General features: G+C 41.8%; 3 protein-coding genes across 4 annotated transcripts in view; 2 read left to right on the forward strand and 1 right to left on the reverse strand.

Annotated features, from left to right (window-relative positions):
• prr36a (proline rich 36a) overlaps positions 1-5,827 on the forward strand; it is a 35,013-nt gene extending 29,186 nt beyond the window's left edge. The window contains exon 6 of the mRNA XM_084382354.1: positions 1,105-5,827. Within this exon, the coding sequence (XP_084238480.1) occupies positions 1,105-2,201 (1,097 nt within the window). The 3' untranslated portion in view covers positions 2,202-5,827. The remainder of the gene's footprint in view (positions 1-1,104) is intronic.
• An 85-nt stretch (positions 5,828-5,912) lies between these two features.
• Positions 5,913-9,859, reverse strand: cUnh19orf67 (chromosome Un C19orf67 homolog). 2 transcript variants are annotated; one of them, XM_084382367.1, is made up of 8 exons: positions 9,717-9,859; positions 9,444-9,533; positions 9,048-9,234; positions 8,825-8,966; positions 8,197-8,297; positions 6,878-7,093; positions 6,631-6,777; positions 5,913-6,457 (listed from the first exon to the last, which is right to left on the reverse strand). In XM_084382367.1, exons 2-8 carry the CDS (start codon positions 9,496-9,498, stop codon positions 6,331-6,333), a joined length of 975 nt encoding a protein of 324 aa, XP_084238493.1. In that variant the 5' UTR covers positions 9,499-9,533; positions 9,717-9,859; the 3' UTR covers positions 5,913-6,330. The 2 variants fall into 2 exon arrangements, with proteins under 2 accessions (XP_084238493.1, XP_084238494.1); XM_084382368.1 differs by having other exon boundaries at positions 9,826-9,844.
• Positions 9,860-11,900: 2,041 nt separating this feature from the next.
• The window catches only part of pkn1a (protein kinase N1a), a 53,228-nt gene continuing 42,152 nt past the window's right edge, over positions 11,901-22,976 (forward strand). Inside the window, exon 1 of the mRNA XM_084340340.1 lies at positions 11,901-12,777. Coding sequence (XP_084196466.1) covers positions 12,757-12,777 — 21 coding nt within the window. The 5' untranslated portion in view covers positions 11,901-12,756. The remainder of the gene's footprint in view (positions 12,778-22,976) is intronic.

A 22,976-nucleotide genomic window follows, 5' to 3' on the forward strand; every position in this document is an offset into this window, starting at 1 on the left:
ACTCATGCCCAACCTCAAAAAACAACAGTGGTCTGAAAATGGAATGAATGAGTCGACGCTACCGGACCTTCCCAACCATGGAACGGACTTCAGCATCTCAAGCAGCGAAGAAGTTTGATGGCCTGAAGAAGCCAGCCCTCCTCACACTGCTGCTACTTTACTTTCCTCTCCGGTCCACTGTGGGTGTGTGTCTGTTTTAGCTCCTTTCTGCCTTTTTTAAAAAAAAGCATTCCTGCTGCGCTGTTCCACAGCACTGTATTAATGTTATCTTATGCTTATGCATGTCACTGTTGCACAATGACTTGACTTTCATTACTTTACTTTGATTTGTTCAGGGTCAGCCAGATAGCTTGGCTCTAGGACTTGATGTACTCACGTTGGATTCACGTCTAGCCTTCTAAAGCCAAGCTATTGTTTATAGTTCTCTTGTGATGCTGGATGTCTATAAATGCATGGAGAAGCTTTTGCATGTATCACTGGTTGACTAACTATAAACTCCATTCACGGGTGATGACTGTTGAAGCTCGCAGTAAGCTTTTCTGTGGTTGTTTATGTTCTCACCATAGTTGATAGTGATTGCATATACAGGAAGTTGGCTGCTTTTCATTTGCACAAAAATCTTTCTTTTCTGGGTGTTTTAAAAAAAAAAAAAAAAAAAATACACATGAAAAATTAAAAATGCACATTTGCTCTCTGCACAAATTTTCCTGCCCTGGCCCCAGCCACCACCACCCCCAGTCACCTCACCTTTGGGTCACTATTTACTGGTGTGTTAACTATTTTTACACATACTACGTCTCCACCCCTCTGAATTCTTAGCAGGCTGTATCTGTCACTGCTGCACCGCTTTCAAACAATGTCCCACTGTCACAATTGCAAAACTATAAATGATTGCCGTTCAGTTAGGCCACTGGCAGACGTTTGGGCTTGGCTTCACAATGCTTTCACTATTCCTTCACAAAGTATGAGCCTCTGAAGGCCGCTCCCTTCCCTCTACACTCTTCTGCTTGTACTCACACTGCACTGTTGACACTGTCCTGCCTGTGACCTGTTTTATAACATCACGCTACTGTAATCTTCCTTCCCGCTTCCTCTCACACACAGGCTTCACCGCATTACCGCACCCTCACCGCCGCGATCACGCAGCGTACCCCAGAACCTACTGTGACATCGTCAAACCTCACAGCACCACGGGCACCCCGCCAAAGCTCACCTGCGCCGACCTCCCGCCCAGGAGCTTCGGGCAGCAGGCGCTGAGCCCGCAGCTCCGCAGGCTGGAGCAACACCAGAGGCAGCTGCTGGAGATGCAGCAGCGCAGGGAGCAGCAGAGCCGTCCGCTGGAGGAGGCGGAGCAGGAGAGGAAGAGGAGGGAGGAGGAGGAAGAGAGGAGGAAGAAAGAGGAAGCTGAAGAAGAAATAAAGAGGAATAAAGAGGAGACGGAGAGGATGATGCAAGAGCAGGAAGAGGCAGCAAAGAAGGAAGAGGAAAAGTTAAAAAAAGAGGAGGAGCTGAAGCAGAGGAGAGACCTCGAGCTGCAGCTGCAGCAGCAACAAGAAGAACTGAAGCAAAGGCAGCAAATCATGCAGTGGCAACAAGAGCTGCAGCAGTCTAATAAAAGTCAGACTGTCCTGCTGTCCCCTTCCTCTGGCCTCTGCACCATCTATGAAGCGCTGGAGAATAGCGATGAAGATGACAGTGAAGATGAAGAAGGAATAAAGGAGCTGAACCCCAGCAAAGAGAAGGAGCCCAGACAACAGATGTCAAATGAAGAGACTGACGACGACTGTGAAAAGGTGACATCAGATGAAGACAAACTGCGAGACTCGTCACCGTCCACAGAAACCCTTCCTCCTCTCCCAGACTCCCCTCAGACACCAAGCAGCTCCTCCCCTTGCCCTCCTGAGTCTCCTGAGCGACCCCCACCTCTGGACCTGGACTGGGGGAAGAAGGTGGACATTGTCCAGCAGCTCATCAATCAGACCCTGCTGCTGAACAGAGACGGCTGTTCCTCCCTGCTGCTGCTGCCCGGGGGTGCAGGAGGCACCCTGAGCCCCCTGGAGAGCAGCCTGTGGCCCAGCCTGCTGCCTCCACTCACCCCTCCCTCTGCCACCGTCACCTCTGTCAGTAGTTTCTCCCCAGAGGCAACTGGGAGCTCCCCACAGGGAGAGTGGACGGTGGTGGAGCTGGAGACGCATCACTGAGTGTGTGCTTTCACTCACACACTTGACAGTACTGCAGAAGTTGTATTCAAACATTGACAACACTCATACAGGGAAGAAAACACAAGTGCTGTCTGTTTACGCACACAAACACATGGGAATTCAACACATCAAACGGTGATACATACACGTTTGCAGGTCAGCCCGTACACACAATTAAACATTTTAATATTTACTTCTGAAGAACAGCTGTACGGACTGTTTGAAGTAAATATTTTGTGGAGAAAAATGGCAAAAAACAGAAGAAATTCTTTAACATTGATGAGGAGGACTAACCTCATCATTTAGTTTATGCCCATTTTTTTATGGTATTTCAGGATATGACCTGAGAGAAATCAGTGATTAATTTTAAATGATGAATTAGACAACATTTTATAGTTCATAACAAAATAATCCTGATAGAAGCACAAAGATGAGTGATTAATGATATTGATAGACAGCTTAGCCTTGTAGGTAGACCCATACACGTGTGGTTCACAGCCAACAAGGGGTCACAAGAGAAAACTGAGAGGTTGACTAGCAGAATTTTGTTGTTCTGCTCTTGTTTTGTCAATCATCAAAGTGTTTCTTCAGGCTTTGCTCAGATCTTTGCTTCCCCCCCTTTTTAAACTACTGAATGAATTGACCTTTTATGGATTTAATCAAAAAGCAGCAATCTGAGCGGGAATAATAACTCTTTAGTTGATCTGGGTACAACCTTAAATAGAGGTTTGCTTTAAGGCGTCAATATAAGGTTAAATGTTGGGAACCACTGCTTTAGATTCACTTGAGACAAACAGGGATTTCTAACTGTACTGTAAAGACAAGCACAACACAGATACCAATGATTGATGGTGCTACAGTTCAGTTGTCTGTTTCTCCAAGAATGTACACAATAGTGCAGAAAAGGTTAAAAACCAATGAATACAAAAACCAATGTTCTTCCCCTGAATTAGGACTCTCTCAGGTGGTGTTAACCACCCCCATCACTTTTTATTAAATAATTGGATCGTCTCGTTCACGGAGAGTTCCAACTCTGAAATCCGAGTCCAAAACTTCTGTCGGGTATGAATCAGTTACACACCAAAACGTGTAAATAAACTCCTGAATTTACCAAGGACATAACCTCAGTGTCCTCAATTGTAGTTGTGACACTACTTGAGAGTCTCGATTCAGGGCAATAAAGTCTCTGATGCTGCCAGATGAGCACCATCTCCGTCACAAACGCAACGCGACACCACAGTGAAACTCAGCACTTCTCTCACCTTACACTCGATATCCTACACCACTGCAAACACAAACTTCACACTGATTGTCAGGATGAAATATCACACATCAATCCATGAAACTCACACCATGATGCATCACTGCTACTGACAGAGGGGGTTGGGCACCGTTTGTTTTTTTTCCTTTATGCCAAATCTTTTTGCCACGGGTGTACACACACACACACACACACACACACACACACACACACACACACACACACAGAGAGATGGTGCCAAATGGCCACTATAAGTTTAAGGTAGTCTGACTGATGGATTTGGTTGTTTTCCTTTGGGTTTCTCACCTGTTGTCCCTTTTTAATTGAAGCCATAATTGTGCACACACACATCCTTATCACTTTATTTTAAAAATGAGGATACACTGGAGATGTCTGGCTACTGAATAATGATAAAAGAACAGATTCCCATCATTTTGAGATTGCACTTAATACAAACTAAAAGTCGAGGAATTTGATTAATTCAAATGTTTATACAGGCCGAGACACTTCGGCTGGTTAAGTGAAGTCTTATTATTTATTTGCAAACTAAGATCAAAGCTGTGTTGATTAGTGATGAGGAGGAACATCACATTTTTAGACAAACTGAGCATGAGCTCAAGCATCACTACTGTTTGGAACTAAGTGATCTTTACCAAAGGTAAATATTGCTCTTTGAAACACTGGAGTCGGGCACTAATGAAGTTTTATGTCGTTGAGAGATGACACTTGTTGGTTACTAAATACTGTTTATATGGTCAACATCACGGCTCTGTAGCCCCATATGGACTTTTCCCCACAGGTGTAATCTTTCCAAGGCTCTCATGCTCTCATTTTAGATGGTATGTCGGACTACAGACCGATAGAAGGCCTTCTACACTGGTCCAATACACAGATTTTACATTATTAGACGATTTACTCTTGGTTTTAACCGATACTGCTGTGAAGGTCCATAGTCACTTTATTTTGTGATATGAGGAAGATTAATAAAAGGGAGGGACTGCTGGGAGAGTTCCATATCAGGTCATTCTGAGTATTAACTGTTATTATTGAGACTGTGATGAGCTATGGTACGAAAGTGTCGCACTAGTTGTAAATGTTAATAACTGTGCTGTACGTTGATGTCAGTCTCGTCTGGATACTGTGCGTGTGTTTGTCAGTCGGTGTTTAAAGGGACACTATGAAGTTTTGGAAAAGAAATTCAAACTCAGAATTGTAATATTTACAATATGAATGAGGTAATGTTACATACTCATTTTTTCCGTAACTGAATAAAAAAACTGTAAACACGATTTGAAGCTAGAAAGGTGTCCGGCAAATATAAACAAAGTAACAGTATGAAATCGTGTTGTCATTTAAGGTCCCTTTGTTTACTTAGTTATGAAAATGAAGAGTTTGTTTAGGCATAAAAAAATCTTCTGATTAAAAATTCTTCCTCAAATCTGCATAGTCTGCCTTTACGGCAGTCGAGTTGAGTTACACTGTAATATTACAGGTTAAATACATGATAGAAATACAGTTTGACAGTTTCCTCTCCTGTAAGTCGAGCAGAAGGGCACAGAAATGCTATGAGGGAGTTTGACATTAATTAGTACTCATGTTTTCTCGAATCAGTTTTTGTATGTAGTCAGGTCCTGGCTCGTCAAGCAGCATAAAAGCTGGCAAGTGACATCAGTGAACCAGGTATGAGACATTTAACATTAATTGACTCTTGACACGAATCCTTGCCCTTTACCAGGTATTCCAGCAAAGTAAATTCCCTTTATCTTCACTAGTTTGCCTGCTCTCTTCTCACAGCCGATGTGTAGCAGCTGAAATGTAAGCAGGTGTTAAGTCTTGTGTGTTTTGGACACATTATGGTCACTGCATTTTTGACGAAGCTGGACTTTTTTAAATGTGCTTTCTGTAGTGTTTTTGTAAGCATTTGTGTGTATATTGTTTAAAAAGACTGCTCACTGTAATGAAGGGAAACTCCACTTTACTTTTGTACTTTAGAGACTTAGAAGTATAGTAGCCCTTTAAGAGTCCTCTATAGATTTTTATTGAATAGATGAATGAAGGATGTTGGTTGTAAATGGTAGATTTTATTCTTTGTGGTAAGTGAATTGCCTTCTTATTATTTTTAATGTCTAGTCAACAAACTGATGAGCTGAATGGTTACATGGTCAAACTGAACACAGATGACGTTTAGGCTCAAAGTTGTTAAGTCTCACGTTTTGGATATTAATTTATTGAAAATGAAGTGAGGCCTTTGTGAACTAATTTAAACGGCTTGATGAACCTGTTGAAGAAAACAGGCGCTCTCACTTGTTGAGCCTGAATCATGGCAGCTTGTTTTAAAATGTAAACATTTCCTTGTTTATTTTCTGAAAGAAATCTGATTGTGTGTAATTATTTCAATGCAATGTTTCATGTAAATAAAAAGTTTTTTTTAAATAACTCTTTCAGACTTCTTTGCAACACAACAAAAGTTCTTTAAAAATGTAAAACTCCACAAACAAAATATTTACAAACTTGTATAAAATCTTTAAAAACTTGCAACATGAACACACGAACAGGATAAAGTGTCAAAATAACGTGCAGCAAACATCACAGTGTACAGTATAAAACTTTTTTTTAGATAACCTGACTGAGCCGATAAAACTAGAAACCGACTCTAGTCACAGCATAAAGTCTTTTCAGCTTTAAATGTGTAAAAACCAACAGGTCCTGAACGCATCACACCAGTCAGGAGCCTGTGAGTCCATCAGTAAGAAACCTCCAACCTTAAAATACTTAATTAGTATTACTGTTAATGCTTCGACCAACCATAAAGAACGGTGTCACCCACAGACATCGACACACAGACACTCCCTCCTGCAGGACCTAACATCACTCAGTCGTCTGCTGTGAGAACAGCAGCTGCTGCAGGAAGTCTGTGGCGTTGCAGCTCGATGGCTCATCGCTGCCCAGTGATAACAGCCTCTTATAGCTGGCCTGAGGAGTGTCACACAGGATCCTGAAACAAATGGGAAGATGACCAAATATAAAGACACAGCAAACATAATGATGGTCTGTTTTACAGTTTTTACATGTCTAAGAGTTGTCTGTTTCATGTGAGGGACGTCTTGCTTTTCCTGAGACAGCAAAGCATCAACAGAGAAATGAATGAAGAAGTGTGAATCAGTATACCAGTCATAGATGTCCTCTGTTTCGGGGTCAGGTTTCACCTGCATCCACTGACCGATGGACCACAGCCTCACCACGCTACAGTGAGAGACATCTTGGCTTCTCTCATCAGCCTCTGTGATGGGAATATCCTCGCAGCACAGGAAGTAACTGAAATGGTAAATCAGGAGTAAAGTGGATGAAATATTTTATCTTTTTGATCACGATCAAAAATGAAGAAATAGAAGGTGGCGATATCATCCACACTCACAACTCTGTGTCACCGTCTGTTCCCGCCTCACTCTCTCCACCCTGCTCTATATCCGCCTGTTGCTGCTGCTCGTCTCCGAGTCTGTCCACATTCCAGCGCATGCGTTTGTAAATGCCGGTGTCGACCCAGGCCAGGTAGGGCGTCGGCTTACAGTAGAGGAACGTGGTCAGCCTCAGTCGTCCGAGAGGAATCTGACCGATGCAGAAGTGAGAGACACTGGGAAGGCACATGGAAGAGTAAAACGTGGATTGTTATAGCCACAACAGTGACATGATTCAGCTGGTAAAAAGAAAATAGAATATAAGCATCCAAACACAAAAATACCAAATAAACAGGGGAATGAACATTTGTAGGGAAATTAATTTATGCTGCCAACAACATCAAGCCATCTATCAGAGTGGACAGCAGGGAATAGGCCATATTGATTTCCTTTGTTGTGTTTATAATATGGGCACTGCAAAGCCTCAAATGATAACAGGCTTGAGCAGTTTGTCTCCAAGATGTCATTTACAGACATTTTGATGATTTAAAGCAGCATTGCTGCATATAAAATGTGGCTTTAGATAAAAGTATAAACGATATAGGAGGATTTATTGGCAGAAATGGGATATAATATTCATTATTAGGTTTTGATCAGTGTGTAATCACCTGGAAATAAGAACTGTTGTGTTTTTGTTACCTTAACATGAGCCTTTTATATCTACAGAGGGAGCAGATCCTCTTCTACAGAGACCGCCATGTTTGTGCAGTAGCCCAGAACAGACAAACCAAACACTGACTGTAAACAGGCATGAAGTGTTTTTTCAAATGGGAAGGCGAGGGAGGCATATTCAGTTGGTTGTGATCTGCAGCTTCACTGCTAGATGCTGCTTCATCCTACACGCTAGACCTTTAAGAGGATGCTGTCCGATACAGAATTTGAGCCGGTCATCTGGTCAGGGTCAAGTGTCTCAGCCTTTGAAGCACAGCGTGTGTTTCCTCTTATAAATGCAATGGTTTGTTGTTACTCAGGAAACAGAGTTAAATTAGGAAACGTGGATCATATACATGAAACCAAATGCTGCATGAGTCAAGTCACCCTTTCATATATGATAATTTAATGTATATTTGTAAGTCTGACTACCCCATGAAGACTTTTTGTTCTGTTAGGTTGTGTCTGAGCCACTGTGACATGTTTTTATCTTCCATATTTGAAAACCCAATTATTTAAAATTGAAGCCTATAAAAGAAGAAATTGGTAAAATATGTTTATTTGGTGTTTGTGAGTGTGTGTGTGTGTGTGTGTGTGTGTGTGTGTGTGTGTGTGTGTGTGTGCATACCTGTTAGGCTCTCTCTCGTCCAAACAGAGGACATTGTAGCTGGCGTAGGTTATCACCAGCTGCTGCAACCTGTCACACAGCTGCTGAGAGAGATCCAACAGCTGCATGTGGTACACACACAGACAGAAAAGCAGTTTAGAGTCAACGACTAGCCATTACAATATGATGTTTTCATACAGTGGACACAAATGTCCTTCCTGTTCGGCCACATATACAGTATGCTCCTTTATATCGCTGAATGCTGCTCGTTCCAACAACTGGAACTCTATCAACAGTCACAAACAGTATTTACTCTAGTCTGAATTTGAGAAACACATTAAAAACAAACCCAGAATCCAGACTTGTATCAATTGTTGAGAGAGCTGAACATTTTTTTCTTCTATACAAATCAACCAGCTAGTAAAAATATATATAAATCAGATTAAAACATAATATGATACATCAGGAATTTCTGATTTTAAACAGTATTCAAATGTTTTAGATTTGAATTTTATGAAATGAAGGTTTATAAATATTTAACTTATATTTCTCCCAACTTTTCCTTCAAGGTTAACTAAAGAAAAGTCACTTCTGTGTATTTTTTCATCAGCATGGCTACACAACAGTGGTGAGAAACTACATATTCTACCTGTGCGTGCATGTCAAATGGCAAGGTGAGCTGGGACACTGTGCACCTTGCCGTAGATTCAACATGGTTAAAGAAAGGCTGACAAGTGTAGATGAACTCTGGTACTGCAGCAGCAAGAGCCTCTCTCTCTAGATGCCCCAGTCTGCAAAAACACACACATGAAATAAGAAATAGTAGAAATACCCCAGTAAAATAAGTGCTTTGTGACTAGCTGGGACCCTACCCACTAACGACACACTCCTGTAAGTCATCTGCTTTGCTCATGAGGAACTGGAGCTGCATTTGCATGGACTGGAGGCTCCCCTCCACCACAGAGCTGTAGACCTCATAGTCACAGCCGCAGGCCGCCTCGTCGCCACAGGGTGGCGCCAGAGCAACGGTAGCCAACAGCAGCAGTGACTCCTCCACCTCTGAAACAAGTACAGAAAGGAGCAAAGCGATCGTTCTGCTTCATTATCCCCATTTCAAACTAATAAATTTAAAGCATCTCAAGATCGTGGTTCTTTGTTTGTTTTAATAAAAGCTGCGACATCAAATGTGGGCTCATAATCAGAGAACACATTGTGAAAAGGAGACACATACAGGTAAGATACTAATTAAACTATAGACAATATCTTACCTCCTTGCCCAATGTTTTGAAGACTGTCCATGCAGTCTGACTCCTCACAGCTCATCCCTCAACCTCTGTCACGTAGATAATTTAGTGTTTCTAAGGACAGAATGAGCCGCCAAGTGTTAGCCTTGTTACCCGCTAATTAACTCAATGCTAGCGAGCTGGCTAACTGCCGCGATGCTAGCAATACACCCGGATATTAGCAAAGAAACAGCCTGAGACAACAACTGGATACTTCTTGTTTTTTGTTTTGTTTGTTTTCTGGCCGACGATACCCACAAGATGAAACACGTCCGATCGCGCTGTAGTCTGTTGATTAAAACGTCTCACTGACACATTAGATAACTTCTACGTTAGCTACTTAGCTAGCAGTTGAGCTACATGTTACCTTCTCCCCTACGTCTACGTTCTCGTTGGTTGAACTTGTCGGGTCAAAGGTCAAACGCGTCACAGCTTCCCAGCAAGAAAAAATAAAACGTAATTACAACCTTTATTTTCATTTTGACCCTTTTAAAACGTTTGTTTGAGGTTCACCATACAAAAAATATAAAACAAATTTATGGAACAAAAGTGCACAATGGCAAATGATATCATCAAACCTGCTCAATCAGCTTGTTTTAAAGATTTTACCGACTAATAAAGACAGTGTTTACAGCATGTCTTTAACATACACACATTTGGAAAAATTGTTGTTAGTATGAAAACAGAGATGACATTGTCCACAGTCTTTTTGAAAGTAACTATGTTAGCATTAACACATGGTTTGACCTATTTCTGTCAGTCTGTCCTCTGACCTCCCCTATATCCTCTGCACACAGAGAAGCCTGAGTCACATATCTTATCCTGTAAAGTTCAATTTTAAAAATATGTTTCTCAAAACTTTAATGTAGTTCTATCAGGAGAACAGGACAACAATTGGTTCAATAAGTTCATGAGGACATCTGGTCCCTCTGTGATGTATCATTACCACCTTCTCAACACAGATTTTCACGTCATGTGCATATACAGGAGGATATGTAGCGTGTATCCCAGAGCATTAACGTCACTCTGTTCCTGCTTCCTGCCTGTATTTCTGCCGGATAATTTTCATTATGCAAATCTGTCATGCAAATGTAGCCTGGTTCAACTTCTCTATCACATCTACTAAAGACACCCACTCACACCACCTAAACATCACCTAACCCTATTATGAGTCTTCTCACGCACCAACGCACACAGGATTTGTAATAATACTATTAAATATGTATTATAATATATTATCGTGTCTGTTAAATGAGGTAAACTTCAGTCGTGCTTTGGAGCATCTTTTACAGTTAAAATATACTATGTAGCAGACATGACATGGCAGTAGCAGTTTGTGGAAAAAAATAAAAAAGGACTACGCAATAAACGTGAAGACTTGAGGTACAACATGACTTGAGACTTGACTACCTGAAGACTTGATCTGTGTTGAGACTTAAAAGGAAAAAACTAAAGAAAAAAGAAAAGAAAATAGAAATAAGAAAAGACAGGAGAGCAACAGGAAGGCCTCACATAGCCACAAGCTAAGAATAAGGAAAACAGCAGATAATAACTTAATAATAAACTAACTGACTGAAACATGATGAGATGCTTCAGGGCAGCCATTTCACGTTATAATCCTTTTGTTTCCAGAATAACACCTGTGAAACAATTACTGGATAGATTGCCTTGAAATTTAGTTCAGACAATAATGGCCGCCTCGGGATGAATTTTAATAACTTAACGACATTCCCATTAACCTCAGCGAACCATTAACCTCAACCTCAGTGAAAACGATTAACTTCTCAGTCAGATCAACTTTATTGTCACTTCCACAATATGTTTAAAAAAAAAAACATACAGAGGTGTGAAATATCGTTTCTCCTTATCCCAACTACTACTAGAAATAGGCTATATAAATATGTGGAAAATTTGAATTTTATAAGTAGACAGGATGAGCTATAAATGTACAGGATGAGATGGCAAAGTAGCAATCATGATAGTGCAAATAGTCCAAAGGTCTATTTGCATAAGAGCTGCATAAAAAGCTTACGTGCGAGTATGAAAATGACTAGTGCAGTGTTTTGTGTGAGTGCATGTGTGTGTTGGGGAGGTTAAGGGTAAGTCACAAGTGATATCAATTCAACAGCACACATTCAATAACCCTTTCTCTGAAAAGTCTGGTTATTGAAGTACATTTTGATAATCATGTATACAAAATATATATTTATTTATTTTAACTCAGGACTTGTATTTAGTTTTAAACACACAAGTACCTCCTCCACCATGAAAGCATCACTGCGTTGTCATTAAAACACGTTCAACAGTTGGGTCATCACAAGATTTAGTGACAACGACATCTAGTGCCGGTCACGTGGTACACGAGGGCGCGCTCCCGCCGCCCAGCCGTGGACCAATGAACGCCCGGGCGGCATTGCTCGTCTCGTGCGTCGGCCACGCGCAGCAGGGTCTGGTGTAACTGGTGTGTGCTCCTCTGCCGTCAGTCAGCCGCTGTTTGAATGTGAGCAGATGTAGTCCTCAGCCATCCCGTGGCTCCTCAACCAGCACTGTTCGTGTCCGCGCTGCTCTGACTTCATCCAGCGGGGTGTTTAACGGACTAACGGGCTCTCCATTGTCCCTCGTTGTGGCTGTGTGAGCGGCTCGTGAAGGACTGACAGGCGGCTTTTTGTGTGTGGCATGTGATACAGACAACAGACTGAGGCGTGTTCGTGTTTCGCGGATGTTACCGGGAAAAGAAGAGAGGGAAGAAGAGGCTTTTCCTTCATTTTTCATGCTGTCCGTGGATGTGACTTTATCCGCACCGCTCGGGTTCAGCAGGACATGACGGAGGAGGAGGGCTGCCGGGCGGGTTTACGTCGGGCTCTTGCTAGCTGTTGAATGGCAAGCACTCAAAGAAAAAGATGAACAATGACCGTGGGGCTCAGTAGTTGTGTTTGGATGCTCCTGTGCGATTATCTGGGTGTTTTTTAAAACGTGCAGAGACTGTACGCGTTGTTATTTGTCTGGAGTGAGAGCTAACACACTGAAACGCAAAGGGAGGTTCAGTTCAGGCGCGGCCAGGCGAGCCAACAATGCGGATTACCTCTTGACTGTTTGCCTTTGTGTCAATACAGACTTGTTTGTATAAAGTTGAGATAACACTCGCGGGACAAATAGCCGGCCCTTCTCCATTTATCGTTTTATGTTATTGTCCCGGAAAAGGAGACGATACGTTGACGTGTGGTGCAAAAAACCCCACATGTGCACTGGTCGTCTGTGAAGCTGCAAACTGACTGAAAACACAGCAACAGGGACAACGATGGCGAACGACTCCATACAAGTGAGTAATGAAGTTTGATGACCTGCCACCTGCTTGCATGGTTTAACAACATGCATCTTCATTGACCTGTAACCCTTTGTCCTGAGCAGGATCTTGGGTGGTCCTCTTCATGTCAAACTCCACCCAGATGCATATTTTATACCAACTCTTGTTTTTTAATGGTGACCCCTTAAAGTGAAGCTAATATCTACTTGTGTATTTATGAGCAGTTCAACCATAGAGTTCTCCAAACTGACTTGAAAGATTTTTAAAGGATGGAAATGTGAAAGTATTCAGTGTTTCTTGAGTAGAAGCAAATATTAGAGAAATATCAGGCAAAATAAACATGTTTTTTTACGGGTGCACAATATATATCTGACAGATACATTATTGGCCAGATATTGGAAGACTTGTGGCTATTAGAGCCCAACCGATATGCCATTTTTGGGGCGGATACCAATATTGGGTAGTAAAAAATTTTAGTATTTATATGTCGGCTGATATACACACATTTTTTGTAGTGATCCCTCAAATGTTATCGAACACTCAAAATGTTATTATTATAAATCACCGCATGCAACCACTGTGTTCTTTGAAATGGAAACAAACTGTTTAAATATCAGCTGATATTAATATATCTGCGCTAGGCCAATATCGGCATATAACATCACCCAACCAATATATCGGTCAGTCATTCTAGCTGATAAATAGTGCTGCCAGAATAAAGCCAACATGCTTCCATTGACTTTACAAGAGCAGCATTTTACAAACACTCGTACATTAGCAAGCTGTTTGCAACTTTAAAGTTGATTTACGATCCACCAGTAAACACAGGAGGAGAAAAAAAAAAAAAAAAAACGTGGAATATTACATCATCCATCTTTGCTCACTACGTCTAAGCCTCTCTTGCCCTCAGGTGTGCTAAACTACCATATAACTGTAGGTTAGGAACTAACATTATTGGTTATTTTCTTGGTATCGGCCATAATACACAAGTAATAATCGGTTGGCTGAAAATATCTGTGTCTTGCATCAGTAAATTTTATGCAATGGTAATGATCATTCTTGATCTTTAGGTATGTGACCCCTGAGATTTATTCTAGGTCCAGACGCCCAAGAAAAAAAAACCACTGGAATGATCCACACAGATCAACTAAAAATCAATTAGGGCATAGGTTTGTATTGACATACATCTCAAAACAAAATAACATTACTGTCTGGTGGTAATGCCATTGGGGAGATTCAAACAACTAGAGCCTGACCGATACTAGATTTTTAGGGCCAATAGCAATATTGGGTTGTAAAAAAAATATTCTTTCTTCATCACCATATTATTTAAATGTGGTTACCAGACACTTGTGACAAAGATGAGTATGTAATGGAGGCAGGAGGTTTTACAGTTTAACAATAAACTTTACTGTCCAAAGTGACTTTGGTGCCCGGACATATTAAACGTTACCAGGAATTTAACATGGTAAATTCCCAAGCATCTTTTTCATAATGTTCTGTAAAAAAAAGAAAGAAAAAAAAAAAGTAGTACTTTTCATATCGGTGCATATTGGTCAACATATACACCATTACCAATATATCTGTGATAGGCCAATATCGGCCAAGCAATATATCACTCAGGCCCTACACATAACTTAGGAGAAGCCCCATCATTGGATGATTTAACGAGGCTGTCTGTGAATGCATCTTGGTTGAGAATAGATGAAATATTCCTTATTTCCTCAAGAACCTTTGGTGGTGCCAGGACCCCCCTGCGTGATACCACCAACCACTCAGTTGAATTGGAAATCGATAGTTAGTCTGTTGTAAATAATGTATGATGGGACACTTTCTGGTTTTGGAGGAGTCACCTTGGTGTTGTACTTTATTATATTTTCCAAGATGTCTAACTGTAGTTTTGTGCTGTTGTGAGTGCATATGCAGAGGGTAGAGGCGGGTGCACGCAGGCACAATAGTGGTGGTTGTTATGAAACAACACACACCATCCCCAACTCCCTTTAGACATGACTCCTTCATGAAAGCATCAGCCGCCAGGGAGGCTGCCTATTTTGCATTTTACTGGGTGTAGCTGTGTGCTGAGGTAAACCATCCACAATTTCCTGGTGAGCATGTACACATGGGTTGATTGATCTTTGCTTTGCTCTGATGAGCATTATGAACTTCGTAAGCTATAGTGTTTCATTTGAGCTACTTGACACACTGACTTTTGACTTTAAGCATGCGTCGTCATGTATCGGTTAACATGCAAGTGTTAAGCTGCTCACAGTTCAGAAGTACAGGTGTTGGTGGCGTCATGCAGGTGAAGCAGGTGTATGCACCTCCCCTATTTGCTCAGCGGTCCTGCATTCTTGTTTGCACTTTAGAAACTCTGATGTCATTCAGTTGAGAAGGAAGTGCAGGCAGTGAAACAGGAGACAAGTTAGCATTGATGTACCCTATTATTAGAAGCAGCCAAGTGAGGAACAGGTGCACGTGGGACAATAATGGAAATCAGTTTTAGGCGGAGTAAGAAGATATGAATTAAAACAAACCCTGTTCCTCTTAGTTTGTGTGTGTGTGTGACGTCACTAAATGCTAACTAAATGCTCAACCGTCCTTTGTAGCCCACTTCTCTCCCATCAACCATTTGACCCATATTTGTCCTTTTCCTTCATTATAAACAACAACACTGTTTACGGATTGATGTCTGATTTTATACAGGCACACGAGAATTTATATTCTTTATATAGTTTTCTTCATATGACCGAGAGGTGGATGCCTGGTGACATAACGTGGACCTGTTGGTCAGTCTGCTGTCCACTGTTCACTCACTTGTTAAGTTGTATGTGCTCTTTTCTGATTCCCAAGAAATTTTCAATTTATCCTTGACACGTCTCCACTAAATGTTCATTTATCGGTCTTTTCCTCTTTAATTTGCTTCAGGAAATCATGAACCCCAGCATGTGTCAGTAGTTAAATGAGTCACAATCTGTTTTTAATTACGCTGCTTAAGAGCACCATGTTATCTAACTGCTTTTAAAAGCTTTGTGCTGTGTTACTTCACCACTTCAACCAGGTCTAATTCTAACTTTGGTGCCTTAATGTTTCTAGGCTAGACAGCTTAGTTGCTAAACAGATGTAAAAATATCTACCCACTCACTCTGAACAGAAATCAATTATATTAACTCATACATGAAACGGCCAGGGTGGAAAATCTGTGCCAAACAGATGAAGCCAAATTTTGGCCTCATTAGTTTGTCTGCTGCAATGACCAGTTTGGGAGATAAATCATTGATTGAAAGTTGTATATTTGAATCAACCACCACCCAACGGGGCTGGAGGTTGGCAGTGCTGATGTGCTCACACCATGACGCCAGCTGATTTTTTTCCTACAGCCCAGAAGAAGTGCTGGTGCTGGTGTCTTTATCCTAAAAAACACTACGATCATCAACAGACAAACAGTACCAAGAAGCTTCTGTTTGTTTTGGTCAAGCCCTCAGGAGGCGCATTAGGAATAGAGAAGAATGGTCAATGAAAGGTGGAAAGAGGAGAAGGATAGATAAAGATGGACAGAGCTTAAGGTCTCACTTTGATCTTTGACATGGGCAGGGGGGAGTAGAGAAGGTGCTTTCAGTGGCTGCTGGACACTGGAAACCAATATCCTGTCTTTGTCCACAGAACCTTTCGCACTAGTCCACAAACAAGAGCAAAGAAGTAATTGTCACAACGCTGCAGTTTGTCATTGGGCATCAGTATGAGATGAACATTGCAATAATCTGAATGAAGATGATGCAGTGTTTTACTCAACAGGTGTTGAGGTGTCAGGGGCTATGGTAACAACAATTGAGGGCACACTCGCATTTGGCCCAGTTGCTCTGTACTGTGCCGAAGCTCGATTGTCCCTCCTACCCATTCCCCCGCTGGCCTGCACTCACATTGCTCCAGCCGCAACCGGGCCTGAGCATGGTAAGCTCATGTACATACATTATCACGTTGTGTCGCGGCACAATGGAGAACAACACAGTGAACATGACTAACTTTACTGACTTTTTTGTGGATAATTTTGTGTTGTTTCGGTCATAGACGGCCCTCTCACATTCCTGGTATATGCAGGTATACTTCATGTCGACATCGCACACCCGTGCTTGTTCCCGTGCATGAGCAACCATATCGTGTCGAAGCACACCTCTTCAGCCAACCATGCCAGGGCCAAGGAAGTGTACCGCGCTTGAGCACTGTACAGAGCACTCTGACAAGTCAAACGAACAGGACTTTGGGGGTCAAACGTGCTTGGGCACGGTACGGATTGCCTAGAGTGAGTGCACCCTCAGACATCCAGATTTCTCCTTTTATACTTTTTTGAAGACCATAGACATAGATTAATGTTTGAAAGGATTGTTTTCCGTCCCTTTTAAACAAGCTAAGTGTGCGTAGAGAGAGAGTAGGTGACTACTGGTGCATTTTCATGTCCAAACTGATTATTTCATTAGTTGGAATTTCCTGGTTGAAATCCGCTTCAAACAACGGCAAAAATTGGTTGACAGTAAAAGAAATGTGTCTTTTTGGCTAGTGTACACACAATTGGCAGATCACCCTCCTTGCATATAGGAATGAAATAGAGGAGGGAAACGACACATGAGGTATCAAGCACCATTATACATTTTAAGACATTTTTAAACTTGGAAGCATAACTTAATATTTCATTAACTTGCCTCAAACAAATACTCTCATCAATGCATCCTACCCCATCCCCATGGGTGCTGCCATTGTTGTGTGACGTCCGCGCGCTGCTCTCTCATGAGGTCGGGGTAGACGTATGTGCCAAGATACGAATTCTGGCTTTGAGTGGTGCTTCATTTGACTTTTTCTGGTAGGAAGTCGGAAATTTTCGAGTTCCTAGTTGTTCGCAGCATTATTCATTCTCAAAACCTGGCGTCGACATTACCCACAATGAAACTAGACAGCCGACGATTTGACTGGAAGTGTGTTATGCTAGTAGAAGCTACTGTAGCATTGAGCCACTAGCCTGAAGCAGGGTTGAGGAGCAGGCTGAAGAGGTCAGGTTTGCTGTTTTTTTTTTATTTTCAAGCTTGTAATCTTCAGACCCAACTGATGCTGACTCAAATGACATCACTTAAGGCGATTTATGAGATTTCGTGCAGCTCCCTCTGGAGCCACAAAAGACTTGATACGACTTCTGTCACATGCAGCAGTACGGCCCAAGACCTGTAAACAGACTTTGATGTTTAAACTCAGTGGAGTTCCCCTTTAAGCTTCCATTATTGTAGATATGAGGCAGGCAGTGGAGCTCTACACCCTTCCCATGCCATTTGTTTGCTCTCACAGGAAGACACTGTTAAACAGCCCCAATAGAAGTCTGAACCCAACTGCGTCACACTTCCTCATAAAGGTTAGAGGGGAGACAAGAATGGAATAGAGGGGGGATGTGTCACTTTTCTATACAGTACACTGAGGGATATGTAGTGTTTTTTTGCTTGTGTGGTATGTTTTTCACAGTGTATGTTCACTGGAAAAGCCCAGACAACTGAGACACACTCCAGTGGCTTCACAAAATGTACTCATAAGCACGAAGCACAAATATTCATGTTCGCAGACACAAAGATATAACAGCTGACACGCAGAGTTAGACACTCCAGGGAATGCATAGGAGTGCTTCCCATAAGCCTTACCATGACGTAAGAAGACAGCTATGTGCACAAAGTAGGCTTTTCTCAGCGCTGCCCTGTGGCCATGTAGGCAGACAGAATCCACAATAATGCATCAAGAAACTGTGAGCAACTGGAGACTTGCAGACGGAGCGAATATTCTCATTCATTTTCATGTCAGTTTAATAAAACAGTGTGGTCGAACAGGACTGTGTTTTCCCAATCATGTGATGATATCTCTCACATGAATAATGCTATATTTATGCTTGTAACACATGATCTTAACCTCATATTGGCTCTACTGACTGAGTGCTTTATGCAGTCAGACCCTAGAGGAAAATAAAGCATTCATGAAACAGTAACCAACAGTGTATAATAGTTTCTCAAACCTGCTAAACTTATAGAGGAATCAAGTAGAAAATTGTTGACTGCATCGACTTGCTTACCAAAAAAGTAAGCTACAGAAACCTATTTGAGACTGAATATATTCATAATATTCATGCTTTCACTTCTATTTACCATTTAAAAAGGCAGAATGATTGTTTCTTTCAAAAGAAACAGCTGAATTTTTGAATTCTCACGTGATGATGATCAAAAGGCTTGCTACATAGCCTCTGCTGTATAGAACAATCTATGTTGGATCTAAGTGTTGTACACAGTGAGGCCTCTGTCCTCTGATGGGCTCTATTCACTGTCTCCATATGGTGTCTACATTACAGACTTTACAGATGTCTGTGTCCCAGCAAGTCAGCAAGTCGGTTAGTTGCCATTCCCCAGTGCAGGGCTAAGATGTACAAAGGACAACTCTGTGTTAATACTAGGGATTTGTTTATTTCAAGTTTGGCATTGAAACTCAAGAAGATACGGCTGAAGTGAAAATGTTGTTTCTTCAGGACCAGGGTGAATAAGTACCCTAGAGGGCACATCCTCACATCTGAAGTAGATATGGTGAACTTGTTAGCAAACAGTAGCTTATTTACACATCAAGCACTAACTGAGCAATAACATTCATTTGGAGTCGTGTTTCTGGACTCCTGATGAATATAAGTTCACTATTCACATTCTTTTAGCCACCAGCTAGTTGCTAACTGTGTTTGTCTAGTCTTTGGTGCCAATATTACCAACTGGTTTTTAAAGCTTTTTCGCTGTAGATGTGACAGTGAGCCAAAACAGTAAAATTACGACAAGCAAGGAGCTGAAACTCGCTATAAAGCTTTGTAAAGACAATGGGAGCCACAGATTCAGATTATAATTCTCTAGGTTCATCACAGCAAGCGGCCCCTTTTAACATTGTCACATTGTTATCACATCTTTTGATCCATTCTTATAATAGAAACATAAAGTGGTTTTATAGTGCTCTGTAAAATGAAAATTTGAACATGTAGATTTCCATGACACTTGGGCATTTCCATCTGCTGAGGGCGGTCCTGTGATAAGCTTAAAAGCTCTTGAAAAGCTTCTGAATGAACAATATGGTGGAATTGTTTTGTCAACAACAAAACCTTTGTTTTTAAATGGAAGATGGGTGACATGGGTTATAACTGGCTGCCTATTTTTGATCCTGTAAACTAGCGATGTTCAAACATCTTTTCCTGATACTCTCAGAGAATCACTGCTGTCGCTATGTTGCTGCTCCGATGGGAACAGTTCAGATGTGGGTAAGGCTTTGCTAGGGCCCGAGGGTGGAGGGTCGAGGGAAGGGGAGGCCTAAAGGGCATTATGCTGATGATGAGGCTCTACTGCCGCAGCAGTACAATAGGTTGCATTGTCTGACACCAGCAGCCCAGATCACATTCAGTTCACTGTGAGTTCATTTTCCTCATCCTGACTGGAGCATGTTAGTGACCACACCCTCACCAACCAACTAACCAACCGACCCACTCACCCACCCAGCTCCACACCCTCAAGCTGGTGAGGTGAAGACCCAAATATCAAGAGTGGTTCATGGTGTTTGGATTGAAAACTTAACTCCCATAACTCCCAGCAGCTGCTGTTAACTGATGTTGCCCTGTTCCTTTATCGCTCGTTCACATCTCGCCTTCCCTCTGTGCAAACAGCCCATAATTCTCATGACCTCATAGCGATGTACCCCTGCATTCCAGCTTCAGATGGACCCCTCCTTCTCCCTCGACACACACACACACACACACACACACACACACAGTCCCGCTAACACTGAGCTCTAACACTGTCATGACATCACCTATCACCCTCGGCCAGTGAACCCCGCCAGCTTTCTGTGAGAGCGCTGGGAGAGCTGGAAAAAGCAGGAGTGGTCAGGAGGATGTACAGGAGCAAGTAGGTCAGGGTGGGTCACCCTGCTCTGTTCTCCACCCTATGAGGCTGAATAGATTACAGATGCTGAAGCTGTGTCCTCTTGTTTGCGTCAGTCCAAATTTGGGACCACTCCCATGCTCTAGTCTTTTGAAGTTGGATTATATAACAGCAGTAATTCCTCACTTTCCCTCTCACATGGGCCCACGCCTGGCTTGTCAACACCAGTAGCCTTGCGCTCTGACATACCTTGACCCCTGACCCCTCCTCATTATGGTAGGCCCCCCAGGCCACATATATTGATCTCATTCCCATCACAGCGCTGCAGTGCTGTTTAAACAGCCAATCAACTGGATTAACTATCTCTGGAGCTGTGTGGAGAAAACAGTTTACAGTGTAGTTATACTGTTCTTTCTTCAATTAGACAAATAGGATGAAGAATTCATTAAAGGGGTAGTTTCAAGACTTTCCAGCTGAAACTCGAGTTGATATTCATGCTGAAGAAACTCATTTAGTGCTCTTTCTGGTGAATCTTCCAGTGTTCCAGAAAATAAACAAACTTGTTTAGTCTGCCTCAAAATACTGTGCATGTTAGACCCAACATCAAGCTGTCAGATGCTTTTAGTTTTCTGCATTTAAAGGTCAAAGATGTTTTTAAATTGAAATAATTTACCAGAGAGCATTATGTTGTAATCTGTGGGAGGGCATTTTATTTTGGGGATATGTTCTCTTCCCCTAATAGGACAAGATATTTGGAGGCAGATAAACTGAGGCAATAGTCGAGCTGATGTAGTTTACAGGGAATGTGTCAGGAAACGGCATGTTTTGATAAAGATTTAGTGTTAAATATGTGTAGTAAAATCTGTATTTCATCGTTACTGTTTTGATGAACCTTATGTGGTGGAGACTTGGCTAATCAACCGATGCAGATGTTTTTAAATCTAATGTTTAATTTCTGACCCCCTCCCACTCTGCCACCCCTTAAGTGTACAACGTTCTCATCCTCTTGCTCGCATTATGGTGATTCAGGCATGATGATTTCCCCCACAGCAGGGGTTCGGCTGGTAAACAGTCCATGAACAAAGCAATATCGGCCAACTTAATGGGATAAACTAGGCATGGTTCCCTAGGGCAGACAAGCGAAAAAACTGAAAGTGCTGATCTGTGTCAGCCTCATTCGGCAGTCAGTGGGAACCTTCCATATTAAACTTAAAGGTTGGCTCAACAAGCTGAGCATGTTGAGGAAGATTTGACTTTGGATGTTAAATATGACTACCTTGACATCTGAGTAAACAGTTAATAAACTATAATTCCAAGGTTTTTATTCTGTTCTTAAAAAAATCACTTTACAACATTTAGACCATCTGTGGCCAGGAGAGAAAGAAATATTATTCTGTGGCCTGCTTGATGTGGAGGGAATTTTAACACTTTTCTATCCTTGCAGGGTTTTAGGATAGTTTCTCAAAGTTTTTTTTAAATATCATCCAACCCTCTGTTCCCAGGTTAAATCAAACTCTGCCAATTTTACCACAGAAAGCACAAAGTGGACTGGGTAGATTTAGCATGATGTGACACAAAGACGTGGTCTTGGGCAAAAATCATTGTGTGGGGAAAGTCTCATGATAAATTACGTTCTACAGACTTGACCAACTCCAAAAACCTGATGCCGGAGTTTCCCAGTTACATACTGTGGTCTCCAAAAATTTTCTGTCCTCACCATACAGGGTGACTAGTGCCAGGAAGTGGTTGCCTCGACTCTTTCATAAAAATGTTTGGTGACTAATTAGAATGACAAAGTGACAACAAATGGGTGCAGATGATGGAAACAAGCAGCAAATATCTCAAATGGCAGATAATGGCAGTAATGGGCTTTAGTCGGGCCTGTTGAGCCAGTTAGTTAAGAAGAAGAATCTATATTTTATCACATACAATCATACAGTGTAGTATTATACACACAGAAAGGCCCTATAGATTTAGATAGTGTAGATTTAGTCACCAGGCTGTCAGCTTTAGCAGATGGCATTATTCAGTTAAGGAGCGGATATGGACGAAAAACTTTAAAGGGTGTTCTAGTAATACCGCACCTGACATATACACAGGTGTACATACACGGTCCTATTTACACAGTTTTTTCTCCATGTGTACAGCTCACACAAATGGTTCATGCGGTCATAAGTTTTGACCCTCTCAGTCAAGTATTTTCTGTCGGGTGTATTTGGCTTTAAAACAATAGAGTTTGAATTGTAAAACCAATAGCGTAACTGATGCAGATATGGAGGAAGCGGACAAAGG

The sequence above is a fragment of the Pagrus pagrus genome, assembly GCF_965226575.1.
Source record: "Pagrus pagrus genome assembly, chromosome: 2".
NCBI classification, from domain to species: domain Eukaryota; kingdom Metazoa; phylum Chordata; class Actinopteri; order Spariformes; family Sparidae; genus Pagrus; species Pagrus pagrus.